Consider the following 21,322-nt stretch of genomic DNA (forward strand, 5'->3'; position numbering starts at 1 on the left):
GGCCAGCACTTGACCTTACCAGGGGTGGGCAAACTTTTTGACTCGAGGGCCACAATGGGTTCTTAAACTGGACCGGAGGGCCGGAACAAAAGCATGGATGGAGTGTTTGTGTGAACTAATATAAATTCAAAGTAAAGGAGCGGAGGGGAGAGCAAGAGAACCCTCCGCTCTTTCGGCTCCGCGGGCCGGATAGAACAGCCGAACGGGCTGGATCCGGCCGGCGGGCCTTAGTTTGCCCACGGCTGCCTTAGACTTTTCAGCCTCCGGAACTGTGAGGAGTAAATTTCGACTGCTTAAGCCACCCAGTCTGTAGTATTCTGTTATGGGAACCTCAAAAGACTAAGACAATAACTCTATTTTACTTAAGAACTAAATATAGCAAATTTGTAGACTATTTTCTTCATGTCTCTTCCATTTCATTCCAATATTTCCCTTAAGCCATCAAGCTACCTGTTCACTAATGCAGGAAAAGCCAGAATGCATAATCAGCACTTTGTTATGACACTTACCAACAAGCAAAACATTCAGTTGGGTATCACCGAATTATTTGTGGTTTAATAATCAGTGTAATTCAATAATCAGTGTATTGAATAATGAAAGACTGAAATTTGGTAGTAAGTTTCCCAGAAGTGCTTTTCTGATATCTAAGTCTGCTAACGATCGCACCCCCGAAATTCCTGGAGTACACTGATGCATAAAGAAGTTGGTGCCCAGTGCAGTCAACTCAACCATGAAGTGCCTATCTTCTAGAGTTGACAGAAAGGGTCCCTTTCTTTCCTGTTAGACTGTTTCTGGTCCTGCACCACCCACTCTTTGTGGGCCAAGCAGGGATGAGTCAACAACACTCTTCATCAGGCACAGTTCTTATAAAAATATTTAATGGGGAGGTATGAACTAATCAAAGACTAAAACAGTTAAAAATTATTCATGAGTAATGAACATGGAGAACATTTAAGACGGTAAATGATAAACAGATATCAGACACCCTCAAGACTGAAAAGCACACACCCTGTTCCTACCCTTCAATATATTGGAAACCAAAAGCCAGTTACTAAGAGCCAGTGACAGCATAAAAAAAAAAGCTTGTGGCTAATGATTTTGCTTATCTCAAAAGAAATTATGAGAGGAAAGTAAAAGAAAACAGTAATGAAAGAATCAAGATCACTTGAAATTTGCCAAGATTGGCTTTTATGTTTAGAAGAAGAAGAAGAAAAAAAAAACTTTAGCAGAGTGCTTCAAAAAGTTAATATTAGGAATTTTTACCAAAATTAAGCATGCTATTAAAAACATTTTCTCTTTAGAATGCATTTCTAAAATGTGTATAATGTATTGGTGAAAATATTTTCTTTCAAATAGATCTTTAGCTTTGGAAAAATAAAAGAGGTTTTGAAATGCTATTTTCTCTAAATCCCTTCCCCATATATAATAGTTCTGAATATAAGACAAAGATAGCACACTTTATGAGCCTATAAATCAGAGAGAATCCCATAATAATGACAAACATGTACTTGAGAGATAGAAGTCATTTTTATCAATTAGACATCACTTAAATTTACACAAAAGATTAGGCTACCATACTAATTACACTTAGTCTTTTCAAGGAAAAAAACACACAAAACTGTGTTAAAACAATGCCAGCCAAATTTGTTAGGCACTTTAGCTCTCAACCTTATGAAAAAAAGAAAATTAGGCTTTGCCTTAGAGGGTCTATGAAACTTTAACTTGCTGAATCTAATCCTAATGAATTCTCTGAAATAATTACTCAGCACAGTGGAGATCCACTCCTGCAGCTTTCAGTCCTTTGTTAGCATGTGCAAATGACATATTCAAAACCCAGACGTCATGTAACAGCCAATAATTCAGAGGAATGCCAATCAATTTCCATTTTATTATTTAATTGATCCAGCAAAGAGGAATATGACTACCAGCAACAGCTCACTAAATATCAAACTTGCATTTATCTCAGGAACAACAAGCCAAAATAAAAACAGTCCTTTTCAGAGCTGATGGCATTAAATGGGGCTCATTTCTAATAGGCTATCCTATGTGACCACCTAAATAAAATGATATAAATCTGAACATCTGTATTTTTTTTATTAAGTAATACTATAACTGGATAACGAACACTTACTGACCATACTACCAGGATAACCACCATACTAAATACATTCAAACAGTACTCCCAACATAAATAAAATGGGCTAAATAAGTGGAAAAACTCGTTATTAAACTACCTTCTAATAGGAAGACTGCTTGCTTGCGAAAAATTTTCACCAGTGTGTCATCCAATTCAATTTCCTGAAGCTTGGAAATGAGCTGCTCCTCATTCCGGCAAACCTTCTCTTGTGTGTACAGCCCATCAGGCATGATACGCTGCTGTCCCAGCCCTATCAGGGCTACCTCCACAGCTAGTGTTAAATAGGATTCCCCTTCTTCTAAGAATTTGTGTGCAGGTAGATGCTGGTATTCCAGAGATTTGCACTGTCCCATATTCTCTGTAAAATGTCACAAAAGAAATCAGAGTTCAGAAACTACTTTTTCAGGGACAAATATTTATTTTACTCAGTACTTGTAAATGAATTATTTACTTAATTCCAAGAAGACCAAAAAACAAGTGCATAGCTTTCCATTATGTTTTCTAAATGAATAACTAGATGTGTATGTTTTGGGGGATAGAATATTACAAATATTTTTCCCATTGAAAATGAATCACCAAAGAAAACTTTAAATCTAAGAAGAGATACTAAGAATACTTAAGAACGAGAAAACTTTTAATTAAATAAGTATAAAATTATATGATGACTGCAACAGTTACCAATTCTTAAAAGCCTCGCAATCAAGTTTGCATACTTTTATCACAATGCTAAAATTTATAATGAAAAGAGTAGAGAATACAACACATGTAACCCAATTTCAAGGGCCTTTTTGTCATCAAAGAAGACATCAGTTATCACAATAGTAATGATTCTCTGAGCATTCTCTTATCTCTGTTTCCATTAGAAACTAACAAACTTTCAACCACTGAACTCCCAAGGAAAGCACATTCACAGTCATACCTTTTGCCCTCCCAATGGAGTTTTGGGTCACCCATAATCCATGGAGGTAACCACCACAATAGACAATATGAAGACAATATGGAGGGGAGATAATAAACCCTCTGAGCTCACCCGACCGTGGGAACAGCAAAGGGACAATCCTTTCTCACTCCCATATTATGCACATCCTTTTTTTATATCTTTATGCTAGAAAACAGTCATAAATGCAAATAAATTCTTAGATGCACAACCACTGACTAGAAGAGAATAAATATTCCTAAGGTTCTTTACACATGCTGTCAACTGTCGAATCTGAGCCTGCCTGAAAAGCGGAGAGTGCCTATTTCCTTGCTCTCTTGCTAGCTGTAGATATTGTTAACTGTATGGATTCATAAAATAAACTGTGAAGAAAAATGACCACTGCCATTCAGAGTTTAGAAAAAAGGGCACACGAGACCAATGTCAAGGTTTTTTACCTGTGAAATTGGAGAATCCAGGGAAGCTTTCATCGTCCATGTGGCAGGCTTCCATAAGGCTACTGAAAAGAGTGCCCACAGGGTCCAGAGGGTGTCCAACCCAGCCCTCCAGATTGGTTATCAAGGTTATGCTTTTATGGGGTAGCTCTGTGTAAGAAAAGGGAATTGAGAGATGAAAAGAAGAAAAGGGAAGAGAGGCTTTGCCATTTAAAGCAGCATCCTGACAAGTTAATACTGAATTAAATTAAAAAACAAAGGTACATATAATCCCCAACTTGTGAACTATTTTGAATTTGGAAGATTCATCTGTAAATCAATATAAATGGTATTAACCTCCTAGGAAAGCTCCCAAACATCTATTTAATTTATGTGCCCAGGATACAGTGTTAACATTACAATGTACACTTTTAAATTACGTTGTATGAGGAAATGTCAACTCCAAATTGTCACCTGAGAAGCTAGGGACAATTCCCCTCACTTCCTAGGAGTGACATTAGAGAGGACTAAAAAGTTGCCCCCAGAATTACCATTGGATAACTCTACAATTTTATTAAGAAGATGCTCTCAGAGTCAGTGCTCACTGGATCACCTAAGCTGGAGAGTAGAGGACAGTTGGGTCAGACTTGGACTCACCCATGAATATTATTAGCTTACTTCCCTATCACCTTATGAAATTGTTCCTTATCATGGATCAGTGAGCCATGTAAGGGAGGACTTTTGCCACAAAAAGGAACTATAGCAGAAGATAACATATCATTTGAATGAAACATATCCCTTTCATTTTTCACAGAATGTTAGCACTTTCAAGTTCTTTAGTTAAATTACAAAGTGCTGAAAAAAAGCTGCAAATATTTTAAAAGACATATTCCATTGTTGTAAAAAATGCAACATTTTATATCTTAGTGTTTACTAAAGTAATGGTAATAGCTACTTCTTAAAAGAACACATAATAAAATCTATATACAATCTATAATAATAAAAGCATAATATGTCCTCCCGGATGTCCTTCCAGATGACCTTCTGGACAAAGCTGTGGTGGCGGGGGCCGAGGCAGAGGCAGCCACTGTGGTGGCGGGGGCCAAGCCCCTTGCATGAATTTCATGCACCAGGCCTCTAGTCCTATATAATAAAAACGTAGTATGCAAATTGTTCCCTCAACCAGAGTTCTTCTGGGAGTTCGACCAGGGGGCAGGCCGGCTGAGGGGAAGGGAGGGAGGCCCCGGCCACCAGACAGCAGCCACTAGGAACCCTACCACTGCACGAATTTCGTGCACTGGGCCTCTAGTATAAAATATATTAAAAAATTGCTTGTAAATTGCTAAAGAGCCATTCCATGAATCCAACATTCCTTTAGAAGTTTTCTGGTTTGGACAATCAACTATCAGTACATAAAAATAAAGCATGGCCTACCATAATGTATTAAAATTTATAAAAGTTTGGTCCTAGATTCCTTAGAAAGGTCTTTCCCTTTGGTTTCTGTCACTGGCTTTCATATACATAACCAGTATGAAAAAAGAAATATGGAAACAACCAAATATATATGCTTGATAGGAAATATGTGTGTGTGTGTGTGTGGTGAAGGGAAGTGTTGTGCTTATACAAATAAATCTACTGTCAAGTGATAGAAACCAAGGATAAAATTTTACAAAGTATTTCCTTTATGTCCTTTCTTTTCACACAAAAATTAGTGAAGAAACATAGAAATGGGAGAAATAAAATTTAAAAAGTAGTTTTTAAAAACTGAGAAATTGAACTAAGTGAAGTAAGTCAGATAAAGATAAATACCATATGATCTCACTTATATATGAAGTATTTTTAAAAAATTGAACTCGCAAATACAGAGAACAGATTGGCAGTTGCCAGAAGTGAGGGGATGGATAAAATAGAAGGTGGTCAAAAGGTACAAAATTTCAGGTATAAAATAAATAAGTCATGAGGACATAGTGTACAGCATGGTGACTATAGTCAGTAATACTGTATTGTATATTTGAAAGTTGCTAAGAGAACAGATCTTAAAACATCCTCATCACAAGAAAAAGTATTTTTTAACTATATGTAGTGATGGATGTTAACTAGACTTATTGGGCTGTTCATTTTGAAAAATATAAATAGCGCAGCATTATACTGTACACCAGGACTAATGTAATGCTATATGTAAACTATATCTCAATTAAAAAACAGAAGGTGACATACCATGTCATACAGTATTAAAAATATACAAAATAATTCATTTACCAATCTTGTCCATGTAATGAGTAACAGTACTGCATGAAAAACATATTCTTTAAATACTGACAAAAAAAGTAGGAAGAAATATAGGTATAGATATGTAATCCCAGAATACTTATGAATAATCTGAAATAAAGGTTTTCATTGCTCCCAGGATAAAAGAGAAATGTATCTTAAGAGTGGCCTCAAAGATAACCAAAGGAGTCTAACTTAACATGTATTCTAACTTACCTACATGAGCTAACATTTTTATATGCTTTGCATTTCTTAGATTTGCAACATTTTTATTAAACTCATTTTAAAGACAGTTCTTAAAAGGTTATGATTTTTAAAGATCAGATAATCATGAGCTAGCTCTCTTTTGTAGTATAAAATGTGCTTCAATCTTCCTTAGTTTAAATATTATCATTCTTTATACTTTTCAGAAGTAAATACCTTTTGGCCAGATATTATATGTATTTAGGAGAAGGGGAATTTCAGGAAAATTTTCTAAAGGCCCAAGCAGCATATTTTGCAAGCATATCTGGTAACTAGTGATGACGTGAAGAACATGAAAGATTGAACAACAAAGTCTTGATTATCAAGAATATTATAATCCAATCCTATCTGAGCTCCTCCTTTCTTTGGTTCAAATTGTACCTTCGGAATTTTCTTCCATCATATAAATGATAATATTAATTTTATAACTAGAGGCCCGGTGCATGAAAATTCATACACTGGACGGGGGGGTCCCTCAGCCCGGCCTGCCCTCTCTCACAGTCTGGGAGCCCTCAGGGGTGGGAGGCGACCCAACAATCAGGGGAAGGCGACGCCCCATCACACCTCTGCTGCTGCCACTGCCGGCAGCGCAAGCCTCGGCTGACCCTGGTTACCTGAGCCTCGGGCTAACCCTGGGCAGCTGGTGGGCTGAGGGGACTGGGGGACTCCAGAGGCAGGTGCATGGAGCAGCCGGGCCCACCTGCCGCCCCGGCAGGGCTGAGGGGACTGGGCGCCGCCATCTTTGAGGTCTGGACAGTCAATTAGCATATTCCCTCCTTATTGGCTGTGGGCGCTTCCATCTTTGCAACGGCATGAAGGTCAATTAGCATATTCCCTCTTTATTAGATAGGATACTTTCAATGTAGAAGATACTAAAAGTACAAAAAAAATCTAACCTCCAGCCTATTTCAACAACTTTTTTATAATTTTTAGCTGTATCCTAGGTGGAGTGTGTATAATCAACCAAGGATTAAAAACATAAAAAGAAAAAAACAACAGCAACTAAAACTATCTTTCTGAATAAAAAATAAAATTCCAGAGTAAACACAATCCTGCCAAAGAAACATAAAAAGATTTATACCTACAGATGGAACAAAAGTACATAGATTATCCAGAAAAAACATACGTATTTCTTTTTCTGATCAAGGCCTCATTCATGTAAGACTCTTTGCAATTAACCACTACTCAGTAATGCTTAATGTAAAATCTAAAAGATTAATAAACTGAGATAAAGAGAAGTTAAATGTGTTCTGTCAGCTGACAGTTCATCATCAAATGTTGACAGAATTTTAAAAATCTGAGGAGTTTTCTGCAGTGATCACTTTAAATATAATGTCCTTATGTACAAATTATAACAAGTAAAAAGTTTTAGAGTAATTTCACACTATGCCAGGCCCTGCTTTAAGTGCTTTAAAGGATTAATAATCTTCTCAAGAACTCTAAGAAATAGGTCCTCAACTGAGCCTCATTCCACAGATGAGGAGTCTAAATCACAGAGAGGTCTAGTCATTGCCCAAGGACTCTGAGTTTGGACCGATTGCTAGGATTCCAACATAGGCAAGTCTTACCTCCAGAACCCTATTGTTAGAATTAAAACACAGTCACAAAATAAGATATTTGGCTAACTTACATTTTAGATAATTCTGACAAACTAAGCTCCCCCTTCCTTTGGTTCAAATTGTACCAATGATAAACAATAATAATAAAAACTTCTCCCCCTTAAAAAAATTAACTAACCTAAGACACTTTAAAAAAATTTTACATTTTACAATATTAAGCCAGGGGAAAAAATTCCTAAAATTTCTCAAAGATCGGGTATTAAATATTTTGAATGAGTGGTTAAGTACTGCCATCCCCATCACTTTCATTTTAAAAGCCATCTCTCCCAACAAAGCACAAAACCTAGTGATGTCATCATGAAGAATCCCATTCTTTCCAATGAAAACAAACTCCTTCACATTCACCTTTTTTTTGAGTTCGGAACATGTCCAATTGTTTCTGTTGCTGCCGCCTTAACGTGTTAACAATAGCTATTGCCAGTCTCAATGCTTCTCTGGGGTACCCATGAGAACGTAATGCGTCCACTCTTGCACAGGCTGTAGGAACATGTTCTAAAAACAGAAAGTTAAGGGGCAAGAGAAAGTTGCCAATGTCATATATATCCATAAAAACAGGATTTAATAGTAAGGTGTTTTCCTCCCAAAATACTATTATAAAAACACAAGAAACCATTTCTGAACTTCGATTTGAATAAAAAACTCAGCTCCTATTGCCAAGCATTCATCCATCTCCCATTGAATGGCCTCTGCTCTCCTCCTCCCACTCCAATAATACTATAGAAACTACACAAAGAAGTAAGTCATGGAAATGTCTTTCCGGTTTGGGCACTTACCATGCCAGAGGGGCCACCCACGGGAGTCAAAGAGGGAGTTTTCAGTGTCGTCATGGTAACAGTAGTTGGTGTATATGTCACTGCTGATAATGTGCTGCAAGTGGCTATCCTGCCAGTGGAGATCGCATGCCTCAATGGCTCGGGTGAACACTGTCCGATGTGGCCTGTTCGATGAATCTGTTTTTTCCACAATTCAGAAAGCCGTGTCAGCTATTATTCATATGTGAATAAATCAGTCATACCACTCTGTGGCCAGATGTTCATGAGCAAACCCACACGCATTGTCCTCACCCCCTACGCAGAAGGATGGAGGGTGAATATTCTCATGTCCTAAGTACTAGGAGGCAAGTTAGCCCAAAGAGCCACCATTCACTCACTTGTTTTATCCAACACAAACACTCTGCAGCCATGAAGCTAAGGTTAAAGGCATCCTGCAAAAAGAACTGTCAAGTCTGGTTTTCATGCCAAATACACTCAAAGGAGGCACTTGGCACAGAAACTACACGAAAACTCACTGCTCCCCACCTCGGAGGTGCTGTGGTGGGCTGCCCTGATGGGATCAACAGCTCTCACAAACACTATGTAAGAGATGTGACACCAGCCATGGAACCTTTCAGGAAGATGCAATCAGCCTTTAAAGATATGTAGAAGGGTTGTGCTTTTGGTTGTATTTTTTAACTATATTGTGCGGTTTTGCACAATTAAAACTATTATGCTTCTTGGGATATAATGATTAAATGCCACTTTATATCCCAAAGGGCATAAATGCATATATTTAACAGTTCACAAAGCCACACAACATAGCTACAAAACAAACCAGCGCACTTACCTTGCCCCTACAGGCTGCCTCCTGACTCCTGTGCAGGTTCCATGACTGGTGTGATGTCCCCAGCATAGTGTATGCTGGGCATCACAAAAGAGCAGAAGCATACACTCCGAAGAGGGTTCAAGTTTCAGGACCTGACGGAGAAAAGAAATGTTTGGGGAATAAAGGATATTCTCACCCACACTCCTGGGAATATTCAGTTCCTCTGGATAACATGGTCCAAATTCTACCTGCACTCCCACCCTTTGTGTCCCCACTCCAGACTTACCTTCAACTATGGCACAAAACTTAGTGAGCCTCAACTGAAAATTAGGGGAACGAACTATTTTTATTTAGGTGTACTTTACTTAGCTCAAATATCACCCTCACTGTTCTGAGGCTTAATTAAATGAGAAGCAAAATCTGGAGCTTCCTTAGCTGATAATGTTTCATCTTCCTGTCACTGGAGCTCTGGCTAAGCACAGACATTAGGAAATCATAAAAATAAAAAAGAAAATCAAGAAGAGCTCTGAGAACTCATCAAGCCCAACTTCTCCATTCTGCTGATTAAACTGAAAATAGAAGTAAAGTGACATGCCAAGGTCACATAGCGAGGCAATGGCAATCAAGATCAAAACACAGATATCCTCAATCCAAATTCACCTATTTCAGCTGAAAGGTTTCTGAAGGCCTTTAACAGAAAGACACTACTTCAGTCTGGTCTCGAGTCAACATAGATATCTATATATCTAAGCATAGCAGACATATCAAAATGCATCAATGACATAATTTGAGAGTAATAGATACTGATGTATGTGTTATGGCCCCTGCCTAGACCCCTAGCTAGCAGTAGTTTTAATTCTACATCTTATAAATGGGAAGAGTGGACCTTACATTTAAAGGCCTTTTGAACCTATTATGGCCTTTTCTGAGCAGAATAAATATACTCCTACCCAATAAAGAACGGGTTCCATCACCTCTCATAGTCAACTGATCAAATATTCCAAAGTGCAAAGCTCACACATGTTTAAGTGGCTTTGTCATTTCATTTATTTTGTTTAGCTCAAATCAAAGAAATAGAATTTAAAACTAAAAGGAGATTTTTAAAAGAGCAACTTAATGTTATGCATGTATTAAAAGAATGAGAAATTCTACCTGGTGATTTGCCTCACTGTGGTATCAAAAATAGTATTCCATTAGAAAAAAAAATAAAGACTAACTTTTCACTTGATTGTATTGATTGTATGAGCATAGAGAAAGGCATAGGGCACACTAGGCTTTTAACAGTTGTTACCTCTAAGAGAACAATAAAACCAATTTTAACAAAAAAAGGCTAAATACTAATAAATTAACATTTAAATGAAAATGTAAGACAAAGTTTTATAATAATATGGGAAACAGAAAAAACTGATTATGTATGTAGACAATGACAAAAAAACACACACACCAAAAAGTTGGCTTGATTAGGTGGCAAAATTATGGTCAATTTTTATCTTAGTTGTCTGTGGTTTTCTGATTTTTGCAATTAAGATGAAAAAAAAAGAGAGAAACATTATATTAACCAAATTTTTAATAAAATGTATGAATAACAATGCATACTTATTGAAGAAAACTTGAGAAATTCAGAAAGGTAAAATGGGAGAAATTAGTTCTTTTATAAAAAAAATTAAAAATTGGCTACCACTGTCATACATTTTAAAAACGCAAAGAAACTACTCTTTCAAAGGGTGTGGATTCTAGTACTGTTTTTGCTGTTGTTAATTAATTCTAACAATTAATCTCAGCAAAGTCAGGGCCTGATTTGCCCTTCCACTTCAATATACCACCAACACACGCAGTTCTGCCCACTATCTGTACCCTCCACACCCAGCTGCAGGCACTGCTGGCCACCACAGAGGCTCACACGGCAGGCTCTCCCAGCAGCCTGCTCAGCTCTCTTCTGACAGCCCCTTTAGAGGATGTGAGCATTATGCTAAAAACAGGAGCCCTGGTGCCTTTAGGCACAACAGCTATAAATATTGCCCTCAGAAACTAGGTCCTGACTTCATACCCCTAGGCCAAACCATAAATAAAATGAACTGTTTTATATGGAGGCTGGACCACTGTTTAAGGGTGTTCTGAAAGCCAATGGAATATTCCTGTTTAACCAAGGAGAAAGTAACCAAATAGAAAGTAAGTGTAAAATGTTAGGATGGTGCTCCCCCAAAAGCAGGTTAAGGAGTGAAACAGAGTAACTTCCAAATATAAAGAAATAAAAGATTCAAGATATTGCCTACATAGATGTAGGCATATCCTTTCCTAGCAATGCAAGAGAAAAGATGTTGAATTGCTAAACTTGAAAATTCTGAGCTTCTGGAAAATAATTTGGGTATAAGGGGTAAATGTATTTTCTTAAAAGTTATATAAAATCATGAGCAATAAAGATATGACAGATTTCAAATACTGATTTCCCAAGGTAAATACCTCTAGACAAAGCAGAGCCAGCCAATCATCTTTCCCAAGTCCTAAAACTTCCACCTTTTTCATTGGACAAGTCCCTGTGGAGTAATACATGTAATTCTTTCTTTATAAAGACTGAGAACACTATGCTAACCCACATTCGCACTCAGCACATTGTCATCTCTTTCCAGGACACACAGAATGACAGTCTTGATTCTGGATCCTTCTGTTATCATATAACTCTCATCTTGCATCTTCCATAACTTTAAAGTCTTTCAAATTTTCTCAAAAACAAAATAGAAAAAGGCAGCAACAGCACAAAAATCACACAAAAATAGTGACATGAATTAGTGAATGAAAGTTTTATTTGTAAGCGTTAACTACTTTAAGGATTTGGTTCTGAAAGAGAGGAGAAAATGCTATAGTAGCTGAGAAAAAATAGTTAAGCCGAGGAAAGATTTAAAAAAAAGATGAGAGGGACTTGAGCTAAATGGGTTGATCCAACAGAGAAGCTCAAAAAAACAAAAACAAAAAACAGGATGGAAATGTAAGACAGAGGTTCTTCAGAGGACATTTGGAAATGTCTGTGTGCATTTTTTAGTTGTCCCGAAGTACGGGGTACTATTAGCCTGCAGTAGGTAGAAATAAGTATGCTAGACAATCCTTCACAACGAAGAATTTTCCTAGTCCAAATGCCAACAGCACCCCCCTTCCAACCATCATAAAATTCTTACTTGCTATATTCTAAAACTAACACTTTTTAACTGACTACGCAGTAGACCAAATATGAATTGACCAAAAGAGACAAAAACACACAGCTGCTCAAACCTCTCAATATTACCAATCTATACCATGATTTATTAAATTAAAAATATTCAAATTAAAGTTAATAAGCAAGTTTATATACCATATAATCTATATATATATAAGCCTAAGCTACCATTACGACTGGTCGGCTGAACAACGGGTCGACCCGTTGCGATGATGTGCACTGACCACCAGGGGTTAGATGCTCAATGCAGGAGCTGCGCCCTGGTGGTCAGTGTGCTCCCACAGCCAACCTCCCACAGGCCCTCCCCTCGGACTGGGCGAGATGACCCTGATCGCCCGATCGCCAGCCAGGCTGAGGGACCTCACCTGTAGTTTTATATAACTGTAAATAACCCATTTAACATATATAAGTATTACATCCTTCTGTATTCTGAGAATATGAAGAAAAGCACACAATGGTCTCAGGTAAAAATTAAAATACATATTCACAGTCAAAACACATTAAATTCTTTGAGTTATGGTAAGTTATTTTCCCATATTCATTGTAAGTTACTGTCATAAATGTATGTGCACAATTAGTTAGATACGAAGAAAGCAGAATATTACTGTGAACTCACCTTGGTTGGCATTTGCACCCTGAGGCAGAGCATTGGTTAAGTTGGGTAATTCACTGCCATGATTTCCATCTTCCCATGGACAGACATCAACACTGTTCCACTTTTTCAGCTGTTTTAGCCAACTGGCCTTCTGCTCCAACTTGCAGTGGGGATTTAAAACTATACACATCCACAGAGCACCTAATTTAAAGGGAGAGAGGGCAGTAAATTAAAAAAATTATAAAAGTGTTCAATTCTAATAGCTAATGATAAATTTTAAACCATTTCAAAATGAATTCAAATCTGTCATTTTTATAACAAAATTCTCTCTTTAATCCAAGCCACAAACCCCATGCAGAGTTAATGGAAGGAGGACAACTGAATTTGAACCAAAGATTGAAACACTGTTTGTTACAAATAAAGATGAAAAGATATTTCAAATGTTTACTGTTAAATACTTTTCTAGTTATGTAACATTTTGGACAAAAAGTCAATAAAAAGTACAATCCTAAGGTCCAGTTTGCCACTTTAATTTAAAAACAGATTTTATACATGGATACTGCAAAAAGCCACTCTAAATAATGAGCACAAATAAACAACTTCCTAGTTTCCTTATAGGAGTGTCAAGCTTCATTGTCTTTATTAATTAGTATGCCTGTCTATATTATATCAATAATGTCTTTAAAAAAATTCACTTAAATATACTTCCCTAAATGATTTAACCAGGAATTAATCTTTATATAAATGAACTCACTAAATGTATGTATTTATGTGAATAAAATCACTAAACATTAATCAAAATTCCACTTGCTGTTCAAGGTAAAAGCCAAAGTGAATTTAGAAGACATAACTCATAATTTGAATTAAGGTTTTGATAAAATGTATTATTACTTTCTACATTCTTCAGAAAAGAGGTAAGTTTTAAAAGTTCAAGTTTTTCTTTACTAATTTTAAAACAAGGTAGATACCAATACTTCAAAGCCATTCACAACACCTTTGCTTTGAAAAGGCATGTGTATGTGTGAGTGTCTGTGTGTATTTTATTTTAATCAGTTGTATTAAATGAATAATAAAGATAGAAATGATCATTATGTTTTATTTGTCCAAAAGAGATGTTTTATGTTCTTCCACATTTAATATTAGCAAGCATCTTCACTTAGAAATTCTGGTATTTTAAATAGCGAATAACTTTTACCACAAGAAAATAAAAGTGGTCACAATCTATCTAAGCCACTGATATTTACAATTAACATTTCCATATTTTTAAATGCCAACTGAAAAACAATATGTGATTGAACTAGATAAGCCCACCACAGCTTATCTCTCCCCATGATTATAACCAAAAAATCTGAACAAAATACAAAAAGCAGCAATCTAGGGACTCCGAAAAGTAAACAATAGCAAACAGATTATGGAAACAAAACATGAGGAAGCAAGCCACATGGGGATGATTTCCTGTTTTCTTTTCCCTCTCTTCTCTTCTGGCCTGGACATAAGATTCGCCCCAGTGAGGAACTTTGTAGACGGCATATTCAGCAAAAACTTGAGAGAAATCTCATCTACCTGGTGAAAGGACTGGGAAAAGGGGACCTTGCCCTCCACTTAGGAGCAGGAGCAAGGGGATCCTGGATACTGTGTACAAAGAGGTACAAGTTCTGGTAACATCTCATGTACATGAAACAGACATCAGGAAGCACAGGCAAGGCCTTAAAGACTTTATTGACATTGTCACCCAAAGAAGGTGAAACAGGCCTTATATTCTGAATCTACTCTGGTTGATTGTATGCTTAAAAACAACAACAACAACAAAAATTATCCAGAGGATTTTAATAGGACCCAGACTCTCACAACACAATATTCAAAATGCCCAGGATCCAAAATTACTTGGCTTACAAAGAAACAGCAAAATGTGATCAATTCTCAAGGGAAAAACAATCAACAGATGCCAACCAAGATGAACCAGATGTTAGAATTATCAGTCAGAGACTTTATAGCAATTATTATAACTGTACTCTATGAGATAATGGTAAACACTATTGAAAGAAGTACAAACTATAAAAATTGACTAAATGGGAATTTTAGAACTGAAAAAAACACACACCAATATCTGAAATAAAAAATTCACTGGATGGGATCAAGAGCAGATTAGACAGAAGGAAAAGTCAGTGAACTTGAAGATACAAATGGTCTCATCTGAAGAACAGAGAGAGAGAGAGAAAACAACAACAACAAAAAACAAACAAACAAAAAAGAACCAGAAAATGAACAGAGACTTAAAGGCAGGTGGGAAAATAGTGTGTCACTGGAGTCCCAGAAGAGACAAAAATTTGGGAAAAATAATGACTCAAAACTTTCCAAATTTGAAGATTAATTTAGAGATCTGATAAGCTCAGCTAACCACAAAAAAAGGTAAACTCAAGGAAAACCATGACTAAAACATCATAATAAAATCACTAAATACCAGTTAAGAAAATCTTGAAAGCAGAGAAAAATGAAATACCATATAGAGGAATGACTCAAATAATTAGAGATTCCTCATCAGAAAGCATAAAAGGCAAAAGACAGCGGAACATTACCTTTAAAGTGTTAAAAGAAACAAGTGTCAACCTAGAATTCTATATCCAGAAAAAATAGCCTTCAGAAATGTTGAAATAGGAGAAACCAAGATGGCAGCATAGGTAAGCACCTAAACTGCTGCCTCGCACAACAATTTCAAAACTACAACTAAAAGACAGAACGGACACCATCCAGAACCACAGGAAAGCTGGCTGAGTGAAAATTCTACAACTAGAAGGAAAGAGAAAAGCTCACAGAGAATTGGAGGTACGGCAAAGGGTCTTTGTGCGTGCAGAGAGGAAGGGCGGCTGAAAGCCTGGCTGACTTTCTCTGGTGGAAAGGGGAAGGAAGCCGCCGACCGCACTGAACCCCAGTTATGACTGCACTGAACCCCAGTTCCAGGCGAGCCCCTGGGGACCCACGCTCTTACGGGGGGAATCTGGACTCTTGGGCGGAGACTCGGGAGCCGGGGAAGGCAGAGGTCTGGGGGCGCGCACATGCCAGTGCGCACAAAGGCTGCGGAGGTTGCCACAGGCTTTCCCTAGTGGAAGGGAGTCAGAAGCTCCTGACTGCACTGAGCTCCAGTTCTGACTGCACTGAACCCCAGTTCCAGGCGAGCCCCTGGGGACCCACGCTCTTGTGGGGGGAATCTGGACTCTCGGGCAGAGACACGGGAGCCGGGGAAGGCAGAGGTCTGAAGGCACGCACGTGCCAGTGCACACAAAGGCTGCGGAGGTTGCCACAGGCTTTCCCTAGTGGAAGGGAGTCAGAAGCTCCTGACTGCACTGAGCTCCAGTTCTGACTGCATTGAACCCCAGTTCCAGGTGAGCCCCTGGGGACCCACGCTCTTGTGGGGGGAATCTGGACTCTTGGGCGAAGACTCGGGAGCCGGGGAAGGCAGAGGTCTGAAGGCGCGCGCGTGCGCGCAAGGGCAAGGCTGACGGGAGGCCAAGACTGTCTGCTCCGCCCTGAGACTCCACCCCATCCAAGCTGAGCACAGAGGCTATTGCAATTTGGCAAGTCTAATCCTATTAAGTCTGTCTCCAGAACCGAACTTCTCCCAGCATAGACACAGCTGATCCTTACAGCCAACTGGCCTGGAGGTCAATTCCTCCCAGTGATACCAACAACAATCAAGACATAATTACAACAAGGCTGTACACACAGTCCACAAAGGGGTGCACCAAGAGTGTCCACCTCAGGTTAACTGGGGAGGCAGACCCACTGGGCCATATAGGAAACCTAGCACACAAATCTACCCTACCAACTCAGGGAAGCAGTGAAAATGCGGCGTCAAAGAAAAAGATCACAAACAAAAGAAATGGAGGAAAACAAACGACTGGATATAGAATTCAAAACCACGGTTAATAAGGCTTTTCAAGAATATCCTAGAAAAGGCCGATAAATATAACGAGACTCTCGAAGATTTAAAAAAGGACCAACCAGAAATTAAACATACACTGACTGAAATAAAAAATATTATACAGAGACCCAACAACAGACTAGAGGAACACAAGAATCAAGTCAAAGAATTGAAATACAAAGAAGCAAAAAACACTCAACAGAAAAAGCAAAAAACAAAAAAAAAAAAATCCAAAAAGTTGAAGATAGTGTAAGAAGACTCTGGGACAACTTCAAGCGTACCAACATCAGAATTATGGGGGTGCCAGAAGAAGAGAGAGAGCAAGATACTGAAAACCTATTTGAAGAAATAATGACAGAAAACTTCCCCCACCTGGTGAAAGAAATAGACTTACAAGTCCAGGAAGCGCACAGAACCCCACACAAAAGGAATCCAAAGAGGACCACACCAAGACACATCATAATTAAAATGCCAAGAGCAAAAGACAGAGAGAATATTAAAAGCAGCAAGAGAAAAACAGTTAGTTACCTACAAGGGAGCACCCATATGACTGTCAGCTGATTTCTCAACAGAAACTATGCAGGCCAGAAGGGAGTGGCAAGAAATTTTCAATGTGATGAATAGCAAGAACCTACAACCAAGATTACTCTACCCAGCAAAGCTATCATTCAGAATTGAAGGGCAGATAAAGAGCTTCACAGATAAGAAAAAGCTAAAGGAGTTCATCACCACCAAACCAGTATTATATGAAATGCTGAAAGGTATTCTTAAAGAAGAGGAAGAAGAAAAAAGTAAAGATAAAAATTATGAACAACAAATATATATCTATCAACAAGTGAATCTAAAAATCAAGTGAATTAAAAACCTGAGGAACAGAATAATCTGGTGAATATAATAGAATCAGGGGCATAGAAAGGGAGTGGACTGATAATTCTCATGGGAAAAGGGGTATGGGGGGTTCAGGAAGAGACTGGACAAAAATCATACACCTATGGATGAGGACAGTGTGGGGGAGGTAAGGGCAGAAGGTGGGGTGGGAACTGGGTGGAGGGGAGCTATGGGGGAAAAAAGGAGAAACAATTGTAATAATCTGAATAAAGATTTATTAAAATAAAAAAATAAAAAAATAAAATCAATATAGTATATTAACATTAAAAAAAAAAAGAAATGTGTTGAAATAAAGGCATTCTCTGATTAAAGAAAACTATTATCATTCATTGCCAAGAGACCTGGTCTAGAAGAAAAACTAAAGGAAGTTTCTTCAAGGCTGAACAGAAATAATATCATAGGGAAACTTGGAATTATAGGAATAGAGGAAGAGTTATAGAAATAACAAATACCTCAGTGAATGCAACAAACTATTTTTGTCCTTTTAAATTCTTTAAAATAAGTATGACTATTGAAAATAAAAATTTGAACATTGCCTTATGGAATTTTAAATGTACATAGATGAAAACTATAACATAAAGGAAGGAGAGTTAAAGGGAACTATATGGTTAAGAATACATTCTATTAAAGTGGCAAAATATTAATGAAGCAGGAATTTTAGGGGGACACATAGGCAGGCTTAGGGATTTTTTAGAATTGGGGTCCATGGAGAAGCATGTGGCTCCAGACTGCTAGAAGGTCCATTTCCATAAGACAAAAGCCAGGTGCAGTCACATCTCCATAAGACAAAAGCCAGGTGCAGTCACAAGGGAACTGGAAGTAGGCAGGAAAGGTATATATTTACAAAATAAAGAGAAGGAAGCCCTTCATTCAGATGGAAAAGAAGAAAGCCCAGAGGGAAGGAGGAGGGAGAACCTCAAATGTCAAAGGGGAATACTGACCAATCAGAGGGGATATGGGGCACCGGGATCTGCAGTCTTTATAAACCATGGGGAAAGGAATTCAGTGGGACCCTTCTCCCCCTCCCTACTTGGGAGTCCATTCTGTGGGCGTCTTCCCTCTCCCCACGTGGGAGTCTGTACTTGTTCTTCAATATATCTCCACCTTTGCTATACCACTTTCTGTCCGTGGATTCATTCTTCAATTCCGGCGGACAAAGAATCCGGGGTCCAATCCAAAAATTCGGTATCATTAATGCAAAGTAGATGTAATGTTTGTTGTAATACTGAAAACATTAAAAAATACAAGGAGATACAAACAAAAAGGACAATAAATTACCATACTAAGAAAATGAAGTAATTCAAAGAAGGAGAAGAGAAGGCAGGAAAGAGAGAACAGAGGAATAAAAACAGAGAAGACGAATAGAAAACAAATGATTAGATCAGGGGTGGGCAAACTTTTTGACTCTAGGGCCACAATGGGTTCTTAAACTGGACCTGAGGGCCGGAACAAAAGCATGGATGGAGTGTTTGTGTGAACTAATATAAATTCAAAGTAAACATCATTACATAAAAGGGTACGGTCTTTTTTTTTTTATTTATTTCAATAGTTTTATTCATTTCAAACATTTTAACAAGAAGAATGTAAACACTAATTATTATAATCTGAAACTTCAAAAAATGGAGGAATCATAGCACAATAACATACCTTATATTGAAGATGGCAAAGGCAAAATAAAATTGCCTAACAAAGGAAAGGTACAAAAGCCTTTCAAATTAAACTTAAATATAATAAAATAATTTAAAACTAAAACAAATAGAAAAGAACAAAATGTGTAAACAGTAAATTAAACATTTTCTTTAGTGCAACTTCCAAATTATGCCCGGGACGTAGATGTAGATGGCAATGTAGACTGGGTTGAAAGGTTTTTGGTCTTTAAAACATCAACTTCAGTGGGAACAGTGTTGTTGGTCTCCTTTTTAGCTAATGCTCTGATACTGTGCTCTCCAGGGGCGTGTCTCCCTACATCACCACGATAACGTGTCTAAGCATTCCCAGGGTGATGTCAGGAGACGCGTCCACGGGCATTACAATGAGCCTCTGGAAGATTGAGAGGTTGTTCCTTCTACTGAATGGGCGGATATAAATCCACCCACTCAGAAGAAGGAGCTGCAGCCGTGTTTCCTGACGTTGCCATGTTAACACTGCTGCTGGTGAAGGAGCGGAGGGGAGAGCAAGAGAACCCTCCGCTTTTTCGGCTCCGCAGGCCGGATAGAACAGCTGAACGGGCCGAATCCGGCCCGCGGGCCGTAGTTTGGCCACGGCTGGATTAGATGGTAGATCTAAAAATCTCAACCACATCAATAATTATATTAAATATAAATGGTCTAAGCATACCAATTATGAGATGGTAAAATTTGACTTAAAAACAAGATCCAGCCTAGGCATGTTGCTCAGTGGTTGAGTGTCAACCTATGAACCAGGCAGGAGGTCACAGTTCAATTCCAGGTCTGAGCACATGCCTGGGTTGTGGGTTTGGTGCCCAGCAGGGGGCACGCAGGAGGCAGCTGATCAATGATTCACTCGCATCATTGATGTTTCTCTCTCTCCCCACTCCCTTCCTCTTTGGAAGCAATAAAAAATATTAAAAATAAAACAAAACAAGATCCAACTCTATGCTGTGTATTCAAAATATACTTTAAATATAATGACATAGATTAAAGAGGGGGGATGGAAAAAGATATACCATGTAAACATTTTCAAAATAATGTTCAAGTGGCCATATTATGTAATATCAGACAAAGTAGACTTCAGAATAAGAAATACTACACCAGGGATAAAGTGAGACATAACATGATAAAAATGGTCAGTTTTCGCTGAAACTGGTTTGGCTCAGTGGATAGAGCATCGGCCTGCGGACTGAAGGGTCCCGGGTTCGATTCCGGTCAAGGGCATGTACCTTGGTTGCGGGCACATCTCCAGTAGGAGGTGTGCAGGAGGCAGCTGATTGATGTTTGTCTCCCATCGATGTTTCTAACTCTCTATCCCTCTCCCTTCCTCTCTGTAAAATATCAATAAAATATATTTTAAAAAAAAAAGGTCAGTTTTCCAAGAAGACATAAGAATCCTAAATGAGAATGCTTCATATAATGTCAAGACTTCAAAATACAGGAAGCAAAACTGACAAATTTGAAAGAAAAAATAGACAAATCCACAATTGTATATGGAGACTTCAATACTCCTCTCTCAATAACTGATAGAACAAAAGTAGAAATTAGCAAGGATGAAGAATACTTAAACAACACTATCAACCAACTTAACCTAAATAGCATTTGTAGAACACTCCACCTAACATTAGTAGAAAAAAACAAAATGAAATCCTACTCTTTTTAAAATGCACAAAGAATATTCACTAAGATAATCCATAATCTGGGTCATAGAGCAAACTTTGATAAATTTGAAAGAAAAATCATACAAAGTAACAAGAAGATATTTGGAAAATTCCCAAATATCTGGGAATTAAACAACAAACTTCTAAATAACTCATGAGTAAAAAATAAAGTCAGAAGGGAAA

At 37.9% G+C, this 21,322-nt stretch overlaps 1 protein-coding gene across 1 annotated transcript in view; it reads right to left on the bottom strand.

Annotated features, from left to right (window-relative positions):
• Positions 1-21,322, bottom strand: part of ZSWIM6 (zinc finger SWIM-type containing 6) — a gene marked incomplete at its 3' end in the record, with an annotated part of 198,959 nt that overhangs the window by 10,303 nt on the left and 167,334 nt on the right. The window contains exons 5-9 of the mRNA XM_080681775.1: positions 13,023-13,202; positions 8,391-8,567; positions 7,963-8,109; positions 3,512-3,658; positions 2,235-2,495 (exon numbers count right to left, since the gene is read on the bottom strand). Of these exons, the coding sequence (XP_080537901.1) occupies positions 2,235-2,495; positions 3,512-3,658; positions 7,963-8,109; positions 8,391-8,567; positions 13,023-13,202 (912 nt within the window). The remainder of the gene's footprint in view (positions 1-2,234; positions 2,496-3,511; positions 3,659-7,962; positions 8,110-8,390; positions 8,568-13,022; positions 13,203-21,322) is intronic.

This window comes from Plecotus auritus (genome assembly GCF_963455305.1).
Source record: "Plecotus auritus genome assembly, chromosome: 7".
Classification (NCBI taxonomy): Eukaryota; Metazoa; Chordata; class Mammalia; order Chiroptera; family Vespertilionidae; genus Plecotus; species Plecotus auritus.